The following is a 26528-nucleotide window of genomic DNA, read 5'->3' on the forward strand; positions in this document are numbered from 1 at the left end:
GCTCAGCGAACCCCAGCCAAGCTGCCGACAACCTCTCGAAGTGGATCAGCAACTGCGCGGACGAACTCGCCCCCCTGAGGACCCCGCCTAGCAGAACCGGCAGCAAGAGAGCCCCATGGTTCACAGACAAACTCAAGAGCTCCAAGAAGAACTGCCGAGCCCTCGAGAAAGCCTGGAGAAAGGAACCTACACCAGACAACATGACCGCCCTCAAACTCGCCACCCGGAAGCACCACCAACTCATCCGCGCCGCCAAGAAAACTGCATTCAAGGACCGGCTGGACAACAACGCACACAACTGCAAGGAACTCTTCAACATCGTGAAAGAGCTCTCCAACCCCATCGCCAGAAACAACGACATCACCCCTTCGCAAGACCTCTGCAACTCCCTCGCCTCCTACTTCCACAACAAGATCGCGGACATACACAACAGCTTCAGCACCCAATCGACGCACGCCAGGACCACCGCAACACCGCCCACCACCACCCTCCGAGCCAGGACTCCGATCAGCACCGAAGACACCGTCCGCATGATGAACTCCATCCACTCCGGATCTCCGACCGACCCCTGCCCTCACCACGTCTTCAAGAAGGCCGACGCTGTCATCGCACCCCACCTGCGGGACATTATCAACACCTCCTTCGACACCGCCACCTTCCCCGAGAGCTGGAAGCACGCCGAACTCAGCGCTCTACTCAAGAAACCTACAGCAGACCCCACCGAACTCAAGAACTACCGCCCCATCTCGCTACTCCCGTTTCCAGCCAAAGTCATCGAGAAGACCGTCAACAAGCAGCTGGCCGCCTTCCTCGAGACGAACGGATCCCTCGACCCCTCGCAGTCCGGCTTCCGAGCCAACCACAGCACCGAGACCGCCCTCGTCGCCGCCACCGACGACATCCGAGCCCTGATGGACAACGGAGAAACAGCGGCCCTCATCCTCCTAGACCTCTCCGCTGCCTTCGACACTGTCTGCCACCGCACCCTAGTGCAACGCCTCAGCAACGTCGGAATCCAGGAGAAGGCACTGAAATGGATCGTCTCCTTCCTCGACGGAAGAACACAGAGAGTCCGCCTACCGCCGTACAAGTCAGAGGCCACCGAAGTCATCTGCGGCGTCCCTCAAGGATCCTCGCTGAGCCCTACCCTCTTCAACGTCTACATGAGCCCCCTCGCGGCCATCGCACGCCAACACAACCTCAACATAATCTCCTACGCCGACGACACCCAGCTGATCCTCTCCCTGACCAACGACCCCACCGCCGCCAGAGCCGACCTGCACGAAGGGATGAAGGAGGTAGCCGAGTGGATGACGACCAGCCGCCTGAAACTGAACTCAGACAAGACGGAGGTCCTCATCCTGGGCTCCACACCCACCGCCTGGGATGACTCCTGGTGGCCCCCGCCCTGGGCACCGCACCCAAACCGACGAACCACGCACGCAACCTGGGCTTCATCCTGGACTCCTCCCTCTCCATGACCAGACAAGTCAACGCCGTCTCCTCGGCGTGCTTCAACACCCTGCGTATGCTACGGAAGATCTTCTGGTGGATCCCCACGGAGACCAGGAAGACCGTCACCCAGGCCCTCATCACGAGCCGACTGGACTACGGCAACGCCCTCTACGCCGGAACCACCGCCAAGCTCCAGAAGAGACTGCAGCGGATCCAGAACGCCTTAGCCAGACTCATCCTCGACATCCCACGAAACAGCCACATCTCCGGACACCTGAGAGACCTGCACTGGCTCCCCGTCAACAAAAGAATCACCTTCCGTCTCCTCACCCACGCACACAAAGCCCTACACGATCAAGGCCCGAGCTACCTCAACAACCGAATCAACTTCTACGCTCCCAAATGCCACCTCCGTTCAGCCAGCCACGCCCTCGCCGCCGTCCCACGCATCCGCAGAGCGACAACAGGAGGAAAGTCCTTCTCCTACCTGGCCGCCAAGACCTGGAACTCCCTCCCGACCGACCTGCGCCTGACCCAAGACCACCTCGCCTTCAGGAAGAAGCTCAAGACCTGGCTGTTCGAGCAGTAACGGCAACCCCCCCCCCCTCCCCCCCTAAGCGACTTGAGACCCTACGGGTAAGTAGTGCGCTCTATAAATGTCTTGATTGATTGATTGATTGATTGACGAAGGCCATCGAAAATAAAGTGCAGTACCTGAAGGCGTACGTCTTGTATGGTGCACACAGTATTATAAAGGTTCTTACACAGAAGCAGCACAAGGTGCTTGTTTTATGAGGCACAGGCGGCAGAACTGATCACAATTTGTTGTAAGGAAACATATGATTAAAGTGCTAAAGCGCCTAAGAAAGTACGATACATAGGGTCCGATTCACAGAACTAATCAGAGACAAAATCGTAACTTTTCACAAAAGGCACTTAGTATTAGTAAAGTTAGGATTCTTAACTGTACTACTACTAAATGCCTTCTGTGAATACCAAAAGTAGTAAGTTTAGGATTTTATCTCAAATCGGCCCCATTAAGTGTGGACAGCAGAGTGAAGTGGGGAAGCTCGAGGTTAGGCGGGTCATAGTAGCCACGGGGCAACCACAGAGAATGAGTACCAGTTATAAGTGCGAAATTATGACCTATAACATTCAAATACAGATTGTGAAGTACCAACAACGAAGTTGATCAATGTTTGTTGCAACAATGCAGGGTCCATTCATACAACCCATCAGTTTAGCTACCAGGGCTGCTGGCTGTTTAAGTTCTTTAACCCCTTGGGTGCTGATGACGGCCCCCGTCCGTCATGCACCGCGGTGGGCGTGTGCTGATGACGGCTGGGGGCCGTTATGAACCCGCCCACTGCGGAAAATGCCGCACAGGCGCAGAATCGCGGCCGCGCCCAAGGGGTTAACAAACGACAGGCTTGTATTATGAATTTCCTGAACATGGTCATGTCTACAACTGAGTCCAGGGTGTAGAACAAAGGACAGTCTCTTTAGCCGACCGAACACAATGCTGCAAAAAGACAGGCCTCAGTAGGACTCAATGGTCATGTAGCAACGCTGGGCCGCAGAGTAGTATATGTGCTAAGGATTCTCTTCTGTAGTTACACACTCTGCAACTTTTGGTATTTTCAAGCGATCTCCAGGTTGGATTCTGTTGTTTGTTTGGAAGCGGAACGAATCTAGCTGATAACATTTGCTTTATGACATGTTTTACTTCCGCCTGGTGTAGATGGGATTTGACGTGTTTTCCTTCCGCCTAGTGTAGATGGGATTTGACATGTTTTCCTTCTGCCTGGTGTAGATGGGATTTGACGTGTTTTCCTTCCGCCTGGTGTAGATGGGATTTGACGTGTTTTACTTCGCCTAGTGTAGATGGGATTTGACCTGTTTTACTTCCGCCTGGTGTAGATGGGATTTGATGTGTTTTCCTTCCGCCTGGTGTAGATGGGATTTGAGGTGTTTTACTTCCGCCTGGTGTAGATGGGATTTTACGTGTTTTCCTTCTGCCTGGTGTAGATGGGATTTGACATGTTTTCCTTCCGCCTGGTGTAGATGGGATTTGAGGTGTTTTACTTCCGCCTGGTGTAGATGGGATTTTACGTGTTTTCCTTCCGCCTAGTGTAGATGGGATTTGACATGTTTTCCTTCTGCCTGGTGTAGATGGGATTTGACGTGTTTTCCTTCCGCCTGGTGTAGATGGGATTTGACGTGTTTTACTTCGCCTAGTGTAGATGGGATTTGACCTGTTTTACTTCCGCCTGGTGTAGATGGGATTTGATGTGTTTTCCTTCTGCCTGGTGTAGATAGGATTTGAGGTGTTTTACTTCCGCCTGGTGTAGATGGGATTTTACGTGTTTTCCTTCTGCCTGGTGTAGATGGGATTTGATGTGTTTTCCTTCCGCCTGGTGTAGATAGGATTTGAGGTGTTTTACTTCCGCCTGGTGTAGATGGGATTTGATGTGTTTTCCTTCCGCCTGGTGTAGATAGGATTTGAGGTGTTTTACTTCGCCTAGTGTAGATGGGATTTGACCTGTTTTACTTCCGCCTGGTGTAGATGGGATTTGATGTGTTTTCCTTCCGCCTGGTGTAGATGGGATTTGAGGTGTTTTACTTCCGACTGGTGTAGATGGGATTTTACGTGTTTTCCTTCTGCCTGGTGTAGATGGGATTTGACATGTTTTCCTTCCGCCTGGTGTAGATGGGATTTGAGGTGTTTTACTTCCGCCTGGTGTAGATGGGATTTTACGTGTTTTCCTTCCGCCTAGTGTAGATGGGATTTGACATGTTTTCCTTCTGCCTGGTGTAGATAGGATTTGACGTGTTTTCCTTCCGCCTAGTGTAGATGGGATTTGACGTGTTTTACTTCGCCTAGTGTAGATGGGATTTGACCTGTTTTACTTCCGCCTGGTGTAGATGGGATTTGATGTGTTTTCCTTCCGCCTGGTGTAGATAGGATTTGAGGTGTTTTACTTCCGCCTGGTGTAGATGGGATTTTACGTGTTTTCCTTCTGCCTGGTGTAGATGGGATTTGACATGTTTTCCTTCTGCCTGGTGTAGATGGGATTTGACACGTTTTCCTTGTGCCTGGTGCAGATGGGATTTGATTGAGTTGCCCAGTTGCAGCGCCAATATTGACTCATGAGTGGCACTGGCTAAAATAGCTTCCATGTCCAATTCTCGTGAACGATATCACTTTTTTTCATTTTGCAGATTTGAGGCAGGTATAGTTAGTATTGTTTCAATCCCAGTTCTCCCCCGCGAGTTTTTCCAATTGTGAAAATGCACCACCATAGAGTAGTTTCCAAAAACGCCCAGACGAAGCCCACAGAGGTGGACGAAACGCGATGGCTGATTTTAAAAACGAAATTTGTGAAGATGAAAGTAATTTGTGGACATGAAACTTAATTGGTGTTTTCTCCCCCGCGAGTTTATAGCCTTTCCTTAGCTACGGTGAGATTGTTGTACCAAGGGTTGTTGGTGTTTGTACAAAATGTTTTTATTAGAGCTTTCATGTGTTGCCTGAAAGTAGTTTTTAGCCTGCGCTGCCACGCTTTCCAGTTTTTCTGCACCAGCCCAAATTCCAACCTGCTCAAAGTGTTCCTTGTGTGAGGTGGAAACTGGAATAGCTTTTTGTCGTCTGCCAATGTCTGCCAAGTTCCAGAGCTTCAGGTCTTTAAATGAATGAACAGTACTCTTTGACGTCCGTTACAGGAGTCTTACTCGGAGACACAACATAACAAGCTTTGGCAAAGCCAATAGGTTTGGCTCTGGCAAGGCTGCAATCTTCTATATTTTTGCAAGCATCTGCTATGAAATTTTGGAATAAATATGGTCATTGCCATCTCTGTGAACACATAGAACAGGGTAATTCTCTTTTTAAGAAGTCTGTGTGATGGAATATTGTGATATTCGTGTGACAATATTTTATACATAGTAATAATATTGGCTTTTAAAAAATGTTTTAGGATAATAGTGTATTATATTGATAAAATACTGTATACAATGTGTTTTTTAATTATCAAAGAATTTGAATAAACTAGACATTTTTTTTTACATTAATCTGCCTTCGGTGTCAAGACAGTACAGTGTATGAATGTGAAGAGTGAATGTCCTTGAGGAACGGAAGTTTATTTTAAGTATATTGTATCGATAGTGAGTGTGAGAAACAAAAGGGATCCTATCTTTTGAAACAAGCTTGTACTAAGACAGCAGTATCTTTCATCCTTGGTAAGTGGACATTCTGCTTCTTGCTTCGGAGCAGGTAAGAGGTTCCTACATGTTTGAGAACGAGGTTAAAGACTCCAAGACATGTTGTGCAAATCTAATACCCTGAGCACTTTAATGCCTTACCAGGGGTAGTAAGCGCTACTTGAATCCAATTACAATACTCGGTAAACTTCTAGTAGGTTCCACAGTGACCTTTTTAGGTATGGGCTTAGACAAGACTGATTTGCATATGGCCATGTCTGAACTGGGGTGGCGGAGTGAGCTAAAGAATGATGGATTAAACCCAGATCAGTTGACTGTGTGTGAGTACTTGCAATGTTCAACACTCCGTCCATCATACCCTTTGGCTTTGCATGGTGAGCCGGCCACATTAGCCATTGGCTAACTTCACTGCGAGTGGAAGCATTCTGCTCCTTCACACGAAGCACATCCACACACAAAGTAGTTCCCTTAACCCCTTCGATGCTTGTGACGGAACCATTTCCTCATCAGTCAGGGTTGAGCTGTGCTGATGACGGAATGGTTCCGTGACGACCACACCCAGTTATGGAATGTCCAGCACCGGGGGTAAATCGGGGCAGAACGCAGGGTGTTAAGTGCCAGGGATTACTATGGCAATGTGTGCTCTTTTAGGTAATTTCTTTTTGATTGATTGATTTATTAGGGGCCCAGCAGCTTCCACAACCATAACGTTTTGCAAAAACCATGACAAAACAAAATAAACACTGACAAACCTAAAAGGTCAGCAGCCAACACCAGACCTACTGGCTTTGCCAAAGCTCTTATAAGAATGCCTAGCCTTCCTACCGTTAGAGCTTAGTTTTAGCCCCCCGCTACGCAGTGGGTAATGGGAAATTACATCCACCAACGAGAGCGGCCTCTTGACATGGTGATAGGTGCTGAGGATCACACCTTGCAATGCCTCTCTGGCTCACCTTCAGGCTTCCTACCCCACTCAGTGCAGTGCCAGGGAGCATCTTTCCCGGGTCTCATGGGCAGCAGCAGAGCGGGCAGCAATGACGGCCTGCTCTGGCGGTTGCAGGCTGGCATTGGTGGCCTGTTATGGTGGTTGCAGGCAGGTGTTGGAGGCATGGTATGATGGCTGCAGGCAGGCGTTGGTGGCATGGTATTGTGGCTGAAGGCTGGTGTTGATGGCCTGCTTAAGCAGGCATTGATGGCATGGTATGGCGGCTGCAGGCAGGCGTTGGTAGTACGGTATGTGGTTGTAGGCAGGGTTTGGTACCCTGCTGTGGTGGTTACATGCAGGTATTGATGTCCTGGTATGGTGCTTGCAGGCAGGTATGGTGGGTTCTTAGTATGTTGGTTACAGGGAGGCTGCGGTGGCCTGATTGTGCAGGCATTGGTGGCATAGTTTGTTGGTTGCAGGCAGGCGTTAGTGGCATGGTCTGGCGGTTCCTGGCAAGTATTGGTGGCCTGGTCTGGCAGTTGCAAGCAGGTATTGGTGGCCTGCTCTGGTGGTTGTAGGCAGGCATTGGTTGCATGATTTGTTGGTTGCAAGCAGGTGTTGGTTGCCTGGTCTGGTGGTAGCAGGCTAGTACTGGCTGCATGGTCTGGTGTTTGCAGCAGTGGCAGCTCGCAGAGGTGATGCTGTGGGGCGGTGAGGCGGGGTGGGGCTGAGTGGGGGGGGGGGGGGGGTAGTGGAGTCCGACATACGAAGGCAAAAGTGAACATAAATAAATAAATATATGCTGCCGTATGACGGACTCCACTACCCCCCCCACCCAGCCCTGCCTCACAGTGTTACGTCTGCAAGCCACCACTGGTTTAAGGCCTGTATTGGTTGCATAGTTGGGTGGTGCAGGCCGGTACTGGCTGCATGGTCTGGTAGTTGCAGGCCGGTACTGGCTGCATGGTCTGGCGGTTGCAGGCCGGGACTGGCTGCATGGTCAGGTGGTTGCAGGACAGTATTGGTCATGGTCTGGTGGTTGCAGGCCGGTATTGGTTGCATGGTCTGGTAGTGGCAGGCCGGTATTGGTTACATGGTCAGGTGGTTGAAGGCTGGCGTGGTGGGTTCCTTGTATGTTGGTTGCAGGAAGCTTGAGGAGTGATTGCTCCTTGTCCCCTTGGTCTTGGTCTCATTTCTTGCATTTTCTCCCACAGCAGACCCAGTGGACATACTGCGAGTCCTGCAGCTGCACACGCAACCGGAGGGCGTGAAGAAGACCACCGGGTTCTGCCCCAACAGGCGGACGGGAACCGGGCCCGATGTAGCATACAGGATATCCAAGCAGGCCCAGATCAGCGCGCCCAGCAAGCAGTTCTTCTCAGGTAGGGGGCGCTGCAGCCTACTGGGGCAGGGGCATTTCATGCCATTGCATTGACAAGTCGTGAGGGGGTGCAGAGGTTTACACACAGCAGAGGATGGGGCTTCTGGACAACAAGGGGGGATGTGCATGTAATCCCTGCATTGCAGCAGTGGGGCAGGAACAGCACCTACAGCAACAGTGCAGGCTCCTCTCACTCAGAACAGTAAGGGCAGCAGCGGTGCAACCAAACAGTGCAGCTTCAGCTAGGACAGCGGTGCAACCAAACAGAGGAAGTGCAGCGAGGGCATCAGCGTTGCAAGGTCTCCTAACAGAGCAGGTGCAGTGAGGGCAGTGGTGCAAGGTCTCCATTACACAAATCATAGACACCAAGGGAAGCAGTGTTGCCGGGCCCCACTGGCACAGAACAGATATAGAAGAGGCAACAGGTCCCCTCATTGTACAGGGACAACACAAGCAGCAGCAGTGCTGAGCTTCACTGAAATGACTAGTTTCAAGTCAAACAAAAGCAGCAGTACATGATGGTGCAGGCAGTGGGACCATCTCAAAAGGGCAGTCTAGGTGGACATCTGGTGTCAGAGAGGTGTAAGTGATGGGATTGGTGGATAAGTCACTGTTGAAGAGGTGCTGCTGAGGTGGAGATGGCACCAGGGCACAGATGGTGTGTGGTCCAGGGTGGCACCAGTGCCAGATGTTGTTTGGTCCATGGCGGCGCCATTCCCTAGGGAGCGTGTGTATTAAGGAGGCAGCCATATTCATGGGGTGCCCCCACCTGGGTGGCATAAGTTCTCAAGACCTGCGTGATCCTGGGAGGCTCCAATGTTCACAGCGTATGCCCACCAGGGCCGCATCAGCGCTACAGGGCTCTAGGGGCCAGGGAACACCTGCACTCTTGGGGTTCTAGGTCCAGCAGAAATGCACAAATCCTCAGGTGGCATGTGGTGCAGGAAGGCACTATTTCTCAGGGGTGTACAATCCAGTACAATTCAGTTGTGTCATTCAGAGGCACGCCATGTCTCAGGATGTGTGCTCTCTCTATGTAGGTAAGTTCCCAGAGGACTTCTCCATCATGGCCCTGGTGAAGGCCAAGGCTGGAGTCCAAGCCTTCCTCTTCTCCGTTTATGACGAAAATGGCGTCCAGCAGCTTGGCGTGGAGCTTGGGCGCTCACCCATCTTCCTGTATGAAGACCACACTGGAAAACCCGCACCCGAGGACTACCCAATCTTCAGAGACATCAACCTGGCAGACGGCAAGTCAGTATCTCAACACCTGCTTGCTCTCTGTGTCCTCCTACCTGTCCTGCTTATCTGGGGGAGGCTCTCTCCTGCTGTGCTCTGCTTCCTGTTGGACCTGCTGCTTTCTCCCTCAGAGTGCACCACTGAAGCCTCCAAGTTCACCTCCTCTTCATTATTTCCAATCCTACTCATATGGCTCATTTTATTTTTCTTTCTTGGTTCTTCTGTGACTTCATCATCTACTCTTGTCTCCGGCTTTCTAGTTGCATTCTTCTCCTTGCCCGTCCTTGGTTTGGTAAAGAGAACATCTTTATTAATTTATTTCCTTCTTTTCTCCCCACTTTCCTCTACCAGCTTTCTTCTTCTCTATGTCTTCTTCTTCCTTATCTCCGCCTTGCGGTTTGTGTTTGGTTTCCTTTTCGGTTCGGTCTTGACTCTCGGTGGGTCTCTTCCCTCAGGTGGCATCGAGTGGCCTTCAGTGTGCAGAAGAAGACAGTCACTCTCATCCTGGACTGCAAGAAGAAGGTCTCCAAGCCCCTGAAACGCAGCAACAACCCCATTGTAAACACAAAGGGCATTGCGGTCTTCGGCAAGCGCATCCTGGACGAGGAGTTCTTTGAGGTGAGAGTTGGGTCTCTGGAGCTGGCTCTGCTCTTCTGACATCCTATTGACCCCATTAATCCAATTCCCAGAAACCTAACTTATCGAAAATTCCTGATGAAGGACAAGGAAAGAAAAAGTTAGGTCGATATCTTCACCATTAACAATGGCCACTGGTTGCAGAATAAAGCCCCAGGGCAGGGATGAAAACCTAAACTGCACTTTCCAGTGTTGTTCTCCTGTCTGGTGTGTTGTGTGTTCAACGTCTGTGGTGATTGCTGTCCAGGAGACTGTATCATTAGTTGTGGTCTCTAGGGAGGTGAGTTTTATCAATGGCTGTTGTAAAGCGAGAGATCTAGCTATTTCCTCCTGGTGGGTTTGGTACCTACCCAACTATATTGAAAATAGCTGCAGTAAACGACAACTTAAGATAAATAATTGTTAACATTGTGCGTGCATCCACACACACAACCCTACCATCACAAAGTTAACAAAAATGAAAGTTTTGAAAGCAAATTCTTTTCGAAGTAGACCTGGTTAAACTACATTTATAAGATGACTAGACTGACAGTAGGCTGGGGAAGTAATTCGAAGATAGCAAACAGGAGCAGGCCTGGAGGAAGCACTGAGCAGGCGCTGCAGAGGCACAGCGGGTACCGGAACCCACGTTCTGATGGTGACTATCTGCCTGCCATGATTTTCCACAAACAGCGCTATGGATGCTGGGGCTTGTAGGCTTGAAATGATGCTAAGAAAAGTAAAAGGTCCAAGCATGCTTAGCGCTGTTGGCAGAAAGTTGTTACGACATGGATTTAGTAGGGAAATAAGGAGTAGGGGGAATTAATAGGAGATTATTCGATTAACTGAACCAAAAATAAATGACACTTAGGCTGGCCTCCTTAACGACATACAACAGCCTCTATCACAGCTTGGACTTTCACCACTACGGTACGGCACCTGTGTAGGTGGAAGCAGTAGTATAATACAAAATGATGGAATGTCCCTGCAGAATGTGACGAGGGGCAACTCGTCGCCAATATCCTACAGATCTTAATTGACTGGGTTCAATGAGGCCACATTGAAGGGTTGCCCCTTTCCCCCCAGGACGGTGATTAGGGGCCCTCTTGCACCACAGGGGCTGCAGGAGCATGTGTTACACCTGTTGGTGGACGTCTGCCGAGGTAGGGGCGGCGGATGGGGTGGGTGGGGGGGGGGGGGGGGGAACGTAGGAGCTAAACAAGCTGCAGTGAGCAGTGGCGCTTATACTCACAAATGCCTCAAAAATAGATTTTGATAAAAGCATTTTTTGGGACATCTTTGTCACATTGGCTGCAACTATATAACAATAGTTTGTAGAGTAATAATAGGTGTGTAGTTTGTCCACTTTGCTTGTATTCACGCGGCATAGGCCATGCGTGCGCCTGGAGAATGACATTGGACACGTTTTTCTCTTTCAGTTTCACCCTAAAGGCAGCAGAGGACTTTAAGCACGCTGGAGAGGAAATATGGAATATACCAGCGCCTGGCTACCCTCATGGGTGACAAGTAGCGCTCTACAAATCTACTGATTGATTTAATTTATTGATTCACAACAGTAAACGGAAGGTGTGCTCATTGCGAAGTCAATACACATAGGTCGAGGTCTGTTCCAGAGTTACTTCTTTTTATTCAATAAATCTTTTTAAATTGGCACACAGCCAAAGTGTTTCGTTCCCGATTTTTGCCAGAGGGAACTTCGTCAGGGCTCCTATATATTCAGCTGGTCAACTAGCAGGAAGGATATATATATGACGGAATTTGGACCCAATGGGGCCAAGTGTTAGCCTCAATTTTAGCGATTCAGGGTAGGAGGTGTTAGAATTCCCAATGCTGTAAGACCGGGATGAGAATGGGGTCCAAAAATCATTATTCCATCAAGGAATGTCTCCTCGTCAAGCAATATGATAATCGGCACTGCTGGTTATCATGCCGCTTGACGAGAAGACGTTCTTTCTTTAGGCTATACAGCGTTACTCCACTATTTTAAAGTTCCTTGATGGAATAATGATTTTTGAAACCCCATTCCCAGTCCGGTCTTACAGCATAGGAAATTCTAACGCCTCCTACCCTGAATCGCGAGAATTCGCCAACTATACTGCTATTGAGGCTAACACTTGGCACCATTGGGTCCAAATTCCGTCATATATATATATCCTTCCTGCTAGTTGACCAGCTGAACATATAGGAGCCCTGATGAAGTTCCCTCTGGCAAAAATCGGGAACGAAACGCATTGGCTGTGTGCCTCTTTTAAAAGATATATTGAATAAAAAGAAGTAACTCTGGAATAGACCTCGACCTATGTGTATTGACTTCGCAACGAGTGCACCTTCCGTTTCCTCTTGTGAATTTGGCTATTACTGACACCCCTGGACGGCAGGTGTGAGAAGTGACTGCACCACCTTCTGAATTTACTGTACATACGGACTGGATGCGCTTGGCCTTGGTCTGCAGTTGGTTCTTTCTCTGATAGTTTGATTTATTGATTGACTGGAGAGGTTAATTTATTATTCTAACTCCATCCTGGATTATGATAGGGAAAAGTTAAAAATTTCCTTTTTTTTAAAATTGGTTGAAATGTAATTTATTGCCGACAGATTCAATCCTGAGGGTGCAAATGAAGGGGGAAAAAATGACAGTGGGGTTGTCCTAACTTTCAGAAAGTTCACTTGTTTCGTCCTCTTCTCACTCTATCAGGTTAGACCTTGGGTTTCTAGGGCCGGAAAGCACATCCACAAATGCCAGAAAGCCACTAAACTGCCACCAAGAGCAGGGCAAAGTAACCTATACATGAGATGAATAGAAGGTGACAACCAAGTGCCGTAGAAGAGCAACCAACTAAATACAAACAAATCTAAACCCCTAAAAACAGAGCTTTCTCAGACCCTTATTAAACGGGAAGGTCATTTTCGATTCCCATTTAAGGGGGAAGAAGCACCAAATATTGTATCGGCTGCTCTAATTTCATCAATTCTCTGCACACACTTCCTCCCTGCTCTCGCACTACTCTGATCCCTGCCTGCAGCATCAGAACATTAAGGGCCCGATGTAGGTAATCTCGATTTACCTACTCTTAAATACCGAATAATACCGATTCGGTATTTAAGAGTAGGTAAATGGGATGTAGATAATTTCTATTTTTAAATTACCGAATCGGTAAGATTTGGTAATTACCGAATCGGTATTTACCGATTCGGTAATTGTCAGTCATTCCTATGGGCCTGTAGGCCCATAGGAATGAATGTCAATTACCGAATCGGTAAATACTTATTCGGTAATTGGGGGAAACATTGCAGGGTGGCAGGGTGTCACTTTGACACCCTGTTGCACCCCTCAATCGTGTATGGGTGCACATGTTGCAGACATACATGCCCTAAGGGCATGTATGTCTGCAACATGGCAGCGTTTGAAAAGCAAAAAAATGCCTTTTTCAAGGCTTTTCATTATTTACCACCAACTTCTAGTTGGTGGTAAATAACAAATTCTGAAAGCCCTGTAGCACTGATTACAGTGCTACCTACATCGCAAAATACAGATTCGGTAATTTTACCGATTAGGTAAAATTACCGAATCTGTATTTTAGGTGGCCCTACATCTCATTTTCCAAATACCGGTCGGTAACGGCCGAAATTACCGAATTTCGGCCGTTACCGACCGGTATTTGCCTACCTACATCGGGCCCCATTTGCCTACTCTGCTCAATGCTCTTTCAGCTCAAAAGACTGAGGTGTCTGCTTCTTGTCCCCCTGAACACTCACTGCCCTCTGCTGTCCCTGCTGGTTGGCATGAAGTTCAGTGCACACATCTATAAAACTCACTTGTGAGCCCCACTGGAGTCTGCAATGATACCGATGCATTCACAGAATGACCAAGAAATCATACACAGAATTGCAATTATACGCAATACAAGTGTTTGGACCTGCATATGTTTAATCCAGCATCATTCTCAAAGTTTCAAATCAATGTCATAACTGGGTGTCGTATTGAAAGGGATTTATTGAAACACCCATCACAATATTAAAGCACAATATGGTTGATGCTTCAGTGTGAATCCCTGAATCCTTGAGCTAATGGGCAAGTGCTGAGACACTAACACAAGGGTGCCAGCTGAAAACGTTCTACCCATCACAACGAGAGCCTCGAGGACTGTGAACCACTAGCCACGCCTACACTTCCTGTGGTAGTGCTGCCTCCTGTGGTCGTGCTGTATAGGAGCAGCGCCAAACACCTCTGAAGAATGAAGGTGACAAGAAACCATCCATGTCAACGCTCTTGTTCCATGACGGAAGTCTGGAGCACGTTCAGGTGTCTCACCTGCACGTGATGATGTCCTGTGTGTGAAGCACTATAAGACTCACCAGTGTTGTTCCTTCAGAAGTGAAGCTCATTTCCTAAACTGCCCTACAGAAGTTGGCTCCCATGGTTATAGTGACTCCTGTTCCAGGACGGAGGCCTGGAGCACGTTCAGGTGTCTCACCTGCACGTGATGATGTCCTGTGTCTGAAGCACCATAAGACTCACCAGTGTTGTTCCTTCAGAAGTGAAGCTCATTTCCTAAACTGCCCTACAGAAGTTGGCTCCCATGGTTATAGTGACTCCTGTTCCAGGACGGAGGCCTGGAGCACGTTCAGGTGTCTCACCTGCACGTGATGATGTCCTGTGTCTGAAGCACCATAAGACTCACCAGTGTTGTTCCTTCAGAAGTGAAGCTCATTTCCTAAACTGCCCTACAGAAGTTGGCTCCCATGGTTATAGTGACTCCTGTTCCAGGACGGAGGCCTGGAGCACGTTCAGGTGTCTCACCTGCACGTGATGATGTCCTGTGTGTGAAGCACTATAAGGCTCACCACTGTTGTTCCTTAAGAAGTGAAGCTCATTTCCTAAACTGCCCTACAGAAGTTGGCTCCCATGGTTATAGTGACTCCTGTTCCAGGACGGAGGCCTGGAGCACGTTCAGGTGTCTCACCTGCACGTGATGATGTCCTGTGTCTGAAGCACCATAAGACTCACCAGTGTTGTTCCTTCAGAAGTGAAGCTCATTTCCTAAACTGCCCTACAGAAGTTGGCTCCCATGGTTATAGTGACTCCTGTTCCAGGACGGAGGCCTGGAGCACGTTCAGGTGTCTCACCTGCACGTGATGATGTCCTGTGTGTGAAGCACTATAAGGCTCACCACTGTTGTTCCTTAAGAAGTGAAGCTCATTTCCTAAACTGCCCTACAGAAGTTGGCTCCCATGGTTATAGTGACTCCTGTTCCAGGACGGAGGCCTGGAGCACGTTCAGGTGTCTCACCTGCACGTGATGATGTCCTGTGTCTGAAGCACCATAAGACTCACCAGTGTTGTTCCTTCAGAAGTGAAGCTCATTTCCTAAATTGCACAACAGAAGTTGGCTCCCATGGTTATAGTGACTCCTGTTCCAGGACGGAGGCCTGGAGCACGTTCAGGTGTCTCACCTGCACGTGATGATGTCCTGTGTCTGAAGCACTATAAGGCTCACCACTGTTGTTCCTTAAGAAGTGAAGCTCATTTCCTAAACTGCACTACAGAAGTTGGCTCCCATGGTTATAGTGAGTATCCGTGGAGCTCCGTGTCAGTGACCAGGATTCCATTTTTGAGTAGTGGGAAGGCATTGGCCATTGTAGCCTAGGCTAGAACATACATGCCCAAATTTTTGGAAAGAAAAGTGCAAGTTTAAAAAAAAAAAATAAGAAAAAACCTCTCAGAATGTGTTTTTTGACATTTACTTCTACTGAAGCAGAGGCCAAGACAGGCAGGAAACAGCTAAAGTAAAGACGCTTTTGGCTTCAAGAATCGTGAGACTCCTGCCTGAATCGGGTCTATTGGGATTTATACAAGCCACATAAAATGTTGGCGCCCATAGGTGGGAGGAGTCATGCCCAGAGCCCCATGAAGGAGACAAAGTTTCCAGGGAGCCCTGTTCCTGTAAGTATAAGTATAAGTATAAATGGTTTTGTAGCGCGCACTGTTACTGGGGAGTATCCTGGCGCGAAGGGAGAAGCAAAGGCAGATGAGCAGGGATCAGTTTAGAAACTGCTACTGAAAAGGTGGGTTTTTTAATTATTTTTAAATTGGGCTACTGTTTGACTGGAGCGCAGATGAAAGGGGAGAGCATTCCAGGCGCGGGCAGCAACGACAGCAATGGACTGTCCCCCTAGTCTGGTTCGCTTGGATCGGGGAAGGGTCATTTTTAATAGAGAAGATGAGCGGAGAGCTCTTGTAGGGGCATACAGTGTGAATCTTTTCTTTAAATAGGCTGGTCCTTGGTCATGGATCGCTCTGAACGCAAGTACCAGGGTTTTAAAGAGGATACGTTGCGGAACTGGAAGCCAGTGGAGGTCAGACATATGGGACCGGACACTCTTCCATCTGGGGACGTTACAGAGAAGACGAACAGCGGCATTATGAATGACCAACAGACGTTTGGTCAGATAGGCTGGGATGCGGCTGAACAGGGAGTTCGCGTAGTCCAGTCTTGCTAGGATGAGTGCTCGGGCAACCGTCTCCCTCGCCTCTTTAGGGAGTAATGGAAAGAATTTCCTGAGCATTCTCAAGGTGGAAAAACACGTTCCGGTCAGTTTTTTTATATGGTCCTCAAATTTTAGATCCTCTCCGAACCAAATCCCAAGATTTTTCGCGGGGCCACCCATTTCCTTAGGGCATGGGATGTTCGGGGGCCACAGCGCGTTTTTGAAACTTGGGGGGAAAGATCCAAAAAAGAGGACCTCTGACTTATCCTCATTACATTTTAATTGGGCCAGCGTAAGCCATCGGAAAACTGAGGATAGGCAGAGATGAACCTTAGCTGTGTCTAGATGGTCGTCGGGCCAGGTAAAGAGAAGCTGCGTGTCATCCGCATATCCTATAATCTTAGCCCCATACTGTTCCGCAAGATACACCAGAGGGGTAATATAAATGTTGAACAGCAGGGGGCTAAGAGTGGAACCCTGTGGGACCCCCGTGAGGAGTGGTTTTGGTTCCGAGGCATGAGGTGGCATCCAGACCTGTTGCGTCCTTCCCGAAAGAAATGAGGACGCCCAGGCCAAGGCATTGCCGCCAATGCCGATGGCCGATAACCTGGCGATGAGGAGAGCATGGGGGACGGTATCGAAGGCGGCAGAGAGATCCAATAGGATTAGGACTGCTCTGCCGCCCCCGTCCAGACACTCCCGGATCGACTCCGTCATCTCTACCAGGGCCGTTTCAGTGCTGTAAGCAGCCCTGAATCCCGATTGGGCATGGTGCAGGGCATTGGATGACTCTACAAATTTATCTAGTTGTCGGAAGACTACTTTCTCGCAGATTTTGGTTAAGGCAGGGAGAAGAGAAATAGGCCGGTAGTTACCGGGAACCGAGGCATCCAGGCCTGGTTTCTTCAAGAGCGGCAAAAGCTTAGCCTGTTTCCACTCGGATGGAAACCACTGCCGAGGAAAGAGAGAGATTTACGATCTGGGTAGCCTCCCTACAGACAGTGCTGGTAACTCCCGACAGAACCCGAGCCGGACACGGATCGGTGGGAGACCCTGATTTAAGGCATTCCAGAAGAGGCAACACATCACCCTCTGTTACCAGCTCAAAGTTAGTGAGCTGTAGGGTATCTGAGGGATCGGGCATACCGGGGATGTTAAATTTTGGATTCTCAGTCGATGATGTGGAAGTGAAACCCTGCTGAATCTTGGCTATCTTGTCTGTAAAGAAATTTGACAGAACTTCACACCATTCCCCAGAGGATGGAAGAGTGGAGGATTCTGCAATAGGGGAAACAAAGCTTTTTACAATAGAGAAGATTTCTCTACTGTTGTTTTCCGCATTAGCTATTCTACCTGCATAGTATAGTCCTTTGGCAGCTTTAATAGCGGCATAGTATTTCTTTTGGGCAGTGCGTAGGGCGGCCTTTGCGTCTAAGCTATAGACACGCCTCCAGACTCGCTCCGATTTTTTGCAGCCCAGTTTGTGCTCCCTCAACTCAGGGGCGAACCAAGGTTGAGAGGGGCAGTGACGAAGTCTGGGTACGGTAGCATGTTTGGTGGACGCATTTGTCGCCTGTCGCAGCCACCCATTGAAATCGTCAACCGCCATATCCAACTCCGGTGAGAGGGACTGGTGATTTTTTAACAATTCTTGGCTAAACACGGCCAGGTTAATCTTCTGAGAGTGAATGATGGGGGGTGTCAAAGCTGAACTGCCCACATTACCCACTTCCCATGAAAACCTGACCAAGTCGTGATCAGACAGGTGACTTTTTCCGGGTCAGATAGTTTAAGGGGGAAGTTAGAACACACTAGGTCTAGAAGGTGACCCCCTGAATGAGTTGGAGATGACACCCATTGCCTGAGCTGTGACAGATCCAAGACCTCTTCAAGTCTGCGCGATTCCAGAGCGTCAGCGTTATCGATGTGAATATTGAAGTCGCCGACCAAAAGGAATCTGGGAAAGTTCAGGGCCCGGGGCACAATACAGTCTTCTAAAGCCTCAAGGAGGTGCATGGCTGGGCCTGGGGGCCTATAGACCAGGGATCCTCCTAGCGTGAAGTGTGGGTTAATGATAAGGGAAACGTGAAGAACTTCGCCCTCCACCCCCACTGCTAGCTGTTCGGAGGAAAAATGCCAATCATCTTTAAATATTACTGCTAGACCTCCTCCTCTACCAAGAGGTCGGTCCGCTCTGGCAATCTTAAAGCCTCTAGGAACGGCCAGTTCAATGGTCGGAGCACAGGAGTTATTAAGCCATGTCTCAGTGACGAAAAGTATCTCGAGCTGACCCTCCGTTAGAACCTCGAATATGTCAGCTGCATGTTTTACCATAGATCTAGCGTTAATAAGGCCAGCTCAGACAGTTTTCGTGTGATCCATGTCGGCGCCTAAGCGCGGGGGAAGCGTGAGCTGGGAAGAGAAGCCGCATTTCGGGCATGCCGTCCCGACAAGCTCAGGCCCTCTTTGTTGACAGCTGCTTTGCTCATCAGGAGGAGCAGCATTCAGGAGATCAGAGCGGGAGTAAACAATTCTATGTGGCCCATCTCGGTCATATGGAGGGGAGGCATTATGGCTGGCCCTGGGCCCGTCCGAGGCACGGACGGGCACAGACGGGCCCTCCTTTGGCGCTCCTTTGGCGCGCAGACGGCGCGCCCGCTGCGCGAGACCGCTGCGCGCTCTGGGACACATCGCTATTTGTAGCCCAGGCCCCTCCCCGAGCTGGACCGCTAACTCGAGTCCAGCCGGGGTCCGGGTCCGCCCAAGATGGCGCCCGACCTAGCCCTCCATGTCAATCGGCACAGGCAAGCCGCGGTGGAACGGGGCCCAGGGGGACCGGTAAGCAGCGCACACAGCGGCACACCAAGGTGATTTTAAAAATACACACTACACAATTATTAAATCAATTGGAGTTTAAAAATAGAATTTTTAAAAAGGGTCGACTGAAAGTTGCAGCGTGCGGCGAGTAGCAGAAGAGATCACTCGCAGTCTGCTTCGCCAATCCCAAGCGCGATCACAAGGTGCTGCCACCACCCTGGTCAAACGCACTGACACGCCACAGTCAATTCTATTTGTAGCCCAGGCCCCTCCCCGAGCTGGACCGCTAACTCGAGTCCAGCCCGGGTCCGCCCAAGATGGCGCCCGACCTAGCCCTCCACGTCAATCGGCACAGGCAAGCCGCGGTGGAACGGGGCCCAGGGGGACCGGTAAGCAGCGCACACAGCGGCACACCATGGTGATTTTAAAAATACAGACTACACAATTATTAAATCAACTGGAGTTTAAAAATAGAATTTTTAAAAAGGGTCGACTGAAAGTTGCAGCGTGCGGCGAGTAGCAGAAGAGATCACTCGCAGTCTGCTTCGCCAATCCCAAGCGCGATCACAAGGTGCTGCCACCACCCTGGTCAAACGCATTGGGCCTGGTAGCCCTATCTACAGGTGCCCCCACTGCCCTAGTCCTCGCCAGGTCACCCCAATGCAGTGGGACCCAGAATACTGACCACAAACACTGTTTACCAGGGTGGGGGCACTATAGGCAAGAGAGACACCTTTCACCCCCTCCTGTAGCCACCGGGCTGGTTTTCTAATAGTATTTTAGTATTCTGGACTCGTACAGAATAAGCATATCCACCTAAAGCTGGTATTTTCAGCTCTTATCTGTACATACTCCCAAACAGCAAATATTAACAGAAAGCAGTTCTTCAGTTATGTTAACAGTCCCTGACCAATAATGTAATAAAAGGCAGAAGTCAAGTCACAAATGAATAAATATGATTTTGTTTCAGTCCTATCGAGTACTCAGGTCTTTGCAGACTCTTAAAATATCAAATAGCCGTTATTTACCCTTTGAAAGGCGACGGCCCTGCCTGCGGGCCCCAACGGCCCCGCCGAACCTCACTGTCTTCCTCCAGCACGTGCACGCAGCGTCATCTCCGGTGCGTGCTCGGAGGAGAGCGTGGTGCCACGCCGTGACGTCACGCGCCGCAGGTGCGTCACCACGCCGGCGCAGCCCGCGTGCCTTTTCATGGAGTTCGATCCTGTCAGGGCACGCCGCCGTCGGTTATTTTGGGGGTTCCCGCCTCGCCCTGAGCTCGGGTGGGGGGGGGGGGGGGGGGGGGGGGGGGACTCTGCCTGTCAACCCTGCGCACCCGCTTCTGAAATCAAGCTGCGCCCCCGTATTCTATGTCACAGTCGCACCCCCCTTTACCGTCGGCGAGGCACGGCTCCAGGCCTGTTCCTTAGGGTGTGAGGCCTCGGGAGCCTGTGGGTGTGTCTTTGGTTATTCGGGCGTGTCACCTGTTACTGTATGGAGGGCCTTACACATTTGTGTCCGTGTAATGTGTGGTTCAATTTACAATGTGTTCTTATTCATAACTCTTCCATGTTCATTAATATGCCTGGCATTGCATGTTCTACGGCGCGCACCTTGATGGAAGTGCATCAAGGTGTGCTACATTCATGTATTTTGGACTCCGAGTTTCACCAGTGTCCTAAAGTACACCATGAGGCCTCTGTACACTTCTCTTTCTGGCCCGATGGCAACCGACTGAACATACAAAAAATTGACGCACGTTTCAGTGGGATATATAGTTTGTAACCACCTTCTTCAGGACTAAATACATGATTGTATATTTTAATGCAATGCAACAGGAGGGCAAGGAAAGAAGATATCACCAATCTTTCTTCAAAACGGATAATGTATCAATTGTATCATATACCAAGAGATATTGTTGATAATTCCAAGGTTCTCCTAAAAGAACCGGTCCACAGGGTTTAGGAAAGGATCCTTCCTCAAAAGGATCTCGTCAATAATCCACCCTCTCGCAATAAACGTCTCAATAATCCACCCTCTCGTAATAAACGTCTCGTCGGCATGCGCATAGTAAAACGATATTTTCCACTGCAAAAAAACACTGCCCTATTCATTTCAATAAGGCTTCTCCAACTTCCTAGGGACATGTTTTAAGCCTCTCGTGGTTCTGCTCCTACCAGGTATCAATCTGTCTCTCTCCCTTGCCTCTCTCTACAGATTGATAAGTTCTTCTGTGATCCGATTTCGCATTCCTATTGCACGATTATTTCCCCCCAATTGTAGTGAGATGTTACTCCATCTGTAGAGATTTCACCCAGGCTCTAGTTTGAAGTAGCAAAGTTGCAATGTGATGTCACACTTGTTCAGGGTAATGTCACCCTGTTTGCGGGGTGATGCTACTCCAGTTGTAGTGTGATGTCACTCCTTTTGCACATACATCACCCATGTTGCAGTTTGAGGTCTTGTTGAAATGTGATGTCACCCTTATACAGTGCGTTGTTAGCCAAGTTGCAGTTATCTTCATTTTTCTTCATTAAAGGGCAGATTGATTTATCGGGGTATGTGTGAACCTTTAAAAACGAGTGCCCTAAAGACAACTACAGCATTGCATGTAAACTCAGCGAATCTGCATAGGAAAATCCATACAGGAAATCCGCATTTGACAAGATTCAAAGAATAAACCATGAAGGTTTATTTACAATATAAGAATCATTACAGAATGCAAAAAAAGGTATATGATTAGTCAATTCTATTCAAAATATTCAAAACCAAATATATGTTAAATATCATTGGCAGTGAAAGCTTAGCAATATTCTTTTCAATTACACAATACCGACCATGGCCTAGTTTGAAGCAAATAATAAGTCAAAGCGCACGTTTACATATAAATTGGTCTTTTAAGTCGGGTAAAAGAACACAAATAAATATTAGATAGATAGACGGACTAACATGGAGTCTGCTGTCTAAAAGAACTGGGAAGGAACCTTGGCTCGCATCCTATATGGAACATTTTAATATATTTTTCAGACAGTAAAATTGTCCAGTCAATATAGTTCAACACAAAATATACATTGAGCTATCCAATACTAAAACAGAAAACACATCACATGGTATAATGGCTTTTGCTTTACATCTAGCGAATAACACAGCATTATGTTCTACAACAGAAAACAAAAGCATATTCAAAATATCAACAACACCTTGGTTCGGCCATAGGAAATGAGCATCACAAACGCAAAGAAAAATACTTTCATTAATATAGCACAAGCAGTCTTTACTTGCACATCTTGCAATATTTGAAAGTGCTTTTGAAACGTGACTAGGCCCACTCATGTCAACTTAAGAACTTTGTTGTATTCAATACAGAATAAACATTGCATTTGCGTCTCTCATGTTAATTACACAAATTATACATTTTTATAAGTGCTGTCACACAGTGTGCAACTGCTCCTGTTGTAGTGTAATGTCCCCCCAGTCGCAGTGTGCTCAGGGTTCTTTGCTCACTTTCTCTGTCCTCTTTGCTCACAGGGAGATATCCAGCAGCTGCTCTTCGCCTCCAACGCACAAGCTGCCTATGATTACTGCGAACATTACAGCCCAGACTGTGACACCCCACTCCCCAACACGATGCAGGCCCAGGACCCTAACCGCAGGGAAGACGTGAGTACACAAATGTCTGATCTGTTCACACCTACAACCCCTCACTGACGAACTGTGATCTTGCTCCATCGCTATGCCCAGCCCTACCCTGAGGGGCAAGACTCAGGTCACACCTGCAGTCAGACATACTCTAGGGACATTTAGAATCTCACAAGGCACACATAATGTCATCACTGCAAGTCTAGAACCTGACTTGAACAATGCAATCAGATTATTGCATGCTTAGAACCTACCCAGGGCAGTGTAATATGACCACTGCATGCCTAGAACATACACAGGGCAGTTTAATCTGACTACTGAATGGCTAGAACCTTGCCAGGGCAGATTCATATAAGCAGTGCATGCCTAGATCCTACCTATGGCAGTGTAATATGAGTACTGTGTTTCAAACCTAGCCAGGACAGTGAAATATGAACACTAAATACCTAGAACCTACCCAGAGCAGTGTCATCTAGGTACTGTATGTTTTAAACCTACACAGGGCCGTGTAATATGAGCACTGCATGCTTAGAACTTACCCCGGGCAGTGTAGTCTGATTACTGAATGCCTAGAACCTGCCCAGAGCAGTGCAGTCTGAGTACTTCATGCCTGGAACCTACCCAAGGCAGTGTAGTTTGAGCACTGCATACCTAGAACCTACCCAGGGCAGTGTAATCTGAGTACTGAATGTTTCAAGCCTAGCCAGGGCAGTGTAAATTGAGTATCACAACTCTATAACCTACATGAAGAATTACATTTATAGCACTGCACATCTATAAAGAAACTCAGGTAGTATTTAACACAATGTGCAGCTAGAATCCCACTGGGGTAGTGTAACTCTAGCACTGCACGCCGAGAACCGCTGCTGGGTGCTTACAACCTGACCGAGGAATAGTATATAAAGAACCAGGGCAATGTTACTAGGGCTCCTATAATGTTGACCCTTGCCGGGGCAGTACGACCAGAGCACTGTACATTTAGCGCTTCACTTGTTTAGAGTGCTTAAAGCAAAGCAAATCTAGAACCGCCCTGGAAGTGTAGCTAGAGCTCAACTTATCTAGACTCATCTCACTGTGGCAGTGTTACTAGACCACTGCAAACTAGAGCAAGGGCAATCTAGGGACTGGCTGAGGCAGTGTGCCTACACCACTGCATTTAAAGTTTAACTAGACCACTGGAAATGAAGAACCAGGTGGAGAAATTAATTTTACAACTGCAAATGTAGAGCTAGGCGGAGACAGTAATAGACCACTGCAAAAGTGGAACCAAACAGAGGCTGTGATTAGGCCACTGGAAATGTAGAACCAGACAGAGACATAAATCAGACAAATGGAATTGTAAATCAGACAGAGACTGCAACTAGGCCACTGTACAGCTTGAATCTTCATTTACAACCTCAATCGGGTGAGTGTAACTAGCTCTCCGCAACTCATAAACTCCACTGAGGTATTAATAACAAGTGTACTGCTGCTCTATGCCCTCCCAGGGTAACAAAACCACTGCAAATGTATGACATTGCTGATGTAGTGTAAATGCATAGTCTCTGCTGATTCAGCACAATCACAAGGGGCACAGTGAACACTGCTTCTATACACGCCATATACTTATCGAGAAGCATCACTGTTCTTTGCTAGCAATGACGCAAGAAGTTCTAGATCATAGCGTAACATCTCAGAAATACAGAACCTCTCCCTCTTAACTTGTGAACACTGGTGAAGGTGTTTCACTTTATAAGCAGAATGAGAGTCTGGCTGTGGTACTGAGAGCAATAAATATGTTTTGTGATGTTGACAAACCTAGAACCCTGTCCATGTTGTACAATAGGAAAAACAGAATTAGGCTATACGACAGACCAAGAGCCTCGACAGGGGCGGTTGAGAGCAGTGGCGTTTGATACTACAGACCCTGACACAGGCTCTTGTGAGTAGTGATCTCCACCTCTCCTGCTCCTAGACCCACCTAGAGCTCTGACGATACTCTTTGCTAGCACTAATATGTGTATTATCTAGAATCATGACGCCTGCTAGCTTTACATACAGCGGGATCTAAAGTTATGACTGTATGCACTACTAGGACCAATCTAGTACCTCAACTGTGGACAGCAGTAGAGGAATCTTACATAGTCAGACATCTAGTGCCTCGACATTGTGCCATTGTGAGCTGTGAACACCTCCCTGTGAACCATATACTGATCTAAATCTCTGACGATAATTGTTGCTAGCAGTAACAGAGACAATTCACTAACACTGACCGAGAACCCTGATGGTGGCTATTGTGGCTAATAAAAGAGCCAAAGGTTCAGACCTGATTCTCACACTGTGCTCTTGTGAGCAGTGGCCATCACTCACCTCCTCCCAGTTCACAGCCAGACATACTACCCTGCATGTGGTGACTGAAAAGAGCAATAAACCCATCTCAAATAGTCAGATCTAGAACCCTGACTACAGTGATTACTTTATTCAGTTGAGAAAACTGACTGTGGTGATTTCCACCAGTGATAGTGACAGATATCATAGATCTAGAAACCTGACTGTGGTGATTTCCACTGGTGATAGTGACAGAACACGTAGATTTAGGACCGTGACTGTGGTGATTTCCACCAGTGATAGTGACAGAACACGTAGATCTAGAACCTTGACTGTGGTGATTTCCACCAGTGATAGTGACAGATAACATAGATCTAGAACCTTGACCATGGTGATTTCCACTGGTGATAGTGACAGATCATGTAGACCAGGGATATTGAATCATCACATAGATCTAGAACCCTACCCGTGACTATTTTCACCAGTGATAGCATCACATCACACGGATCTAGAACCCTAATTATATATATATATATAAATATATATATATATATATATATATATATATATATATATATATATATATATATATATATATATATTTATATTCAACAGTAATAAAGACTGACTAGTTTATCCAGTCCAGAACCCCGACTACTGTAATTTTTTCTTGTGAAATACATATCACATCGATCTAGAACCCTGACTGTGCTCATTGCAAGCGGTAACAAAGAGACCTGTAGCTCTGACTGGGACAGTTCCTCTCCTGACACTGCTTGGGGGTGAGGTTGTGACTTCACATGCTGTCCTGGCGGTGTGTCGAGACAGGTATCCAAGAAGGACCAACGGGAGGAAGGTTTGAAGGTTCTTCCAAAGGTTACATAGCACTAAGCTCAGAACTAACCTGTACCATGCAGGACGCACCCCCGATACCCCATCCCTACTGCTTGCATCCACCCCCCCCCCTCTGCCCCCCATTCTTCTGTGTAGATGTCACTAAGAGATTGGGTGAGATTTCCTAGGATCTCATCTGAGGCACAAAAAGCCACAGGGGTCTGACTCTGACGCCATCTTGGGATCTGGGGGTCACAGAGAAATCTAGATTATTATTGCCTTGTGGGTTCTTCTATAAAGCTCACACAGCTCAATAAAGCACTTTAGAGCAGGCGGGAATAAACAAAACAATACAACATGGAGGACATGTGGGCTTAGGGATGGCGCAGGTCAATGACACGTGCCGCTGGGGCACATGGGATATGAGGAGCAGGGAGGAGAATGGAATTGGAAGGGCTCATGGCGAAGGGAGTGAACATTGGGGCACGGTGAGCAGAAGTGGAAGGGCTCATAGGGAAGGAAGTGGAAGGGGGTACTAGGGAGAGGAACGGAAGCACAATGGAGATACAGAGAAGGAAGCAGGAGTAGGGGT

General features: G+C 48.3%; 1 protein-coding gene across 1 annotated transcript in view; it reads left to right on the plus strand.

The window, feature by feature from the left end:
• The window catches only part of COL11A2 (collagen type XI alpha 2 chain), a 375761-nt gene that overhangs the window by 105049 nt on the left and 244184 nt on the right, over positions 1-26528 (plus strand). Inside the window, exons 2-5 of the mRNA XM_086920653.1 lie at positions 7816-7983; positions 9023-9233; positions 9674-9836; positions 22685-22816. Of these exons, the coding sequence (XP_086776779.1) occupies positions 7816-7983; positions 9023-9233; positions 9674-9836; positions 22685-22816 (674 nt within the window). The remainder of the gene's footprint in view (positions 1-7815; positions 7984-9022; positions 9234-9673; positions 9837-22684; positions 22817-26528) is intronic.

This window comes from Lissotriton vulgaris, chromosome 5 (genome assembly GCF_964263255.1).
Source record: "Lissotriton vulgaris chromosome 5, aLisVul1.2, whole genome shotgun sequence".
Classification (NCBI taxonomy): Eukaryota; Metazoa; Chordata; class Amphibia; order Caudata; family Salamandridae; genus Lissotriton; species Lissotriton vulgaris.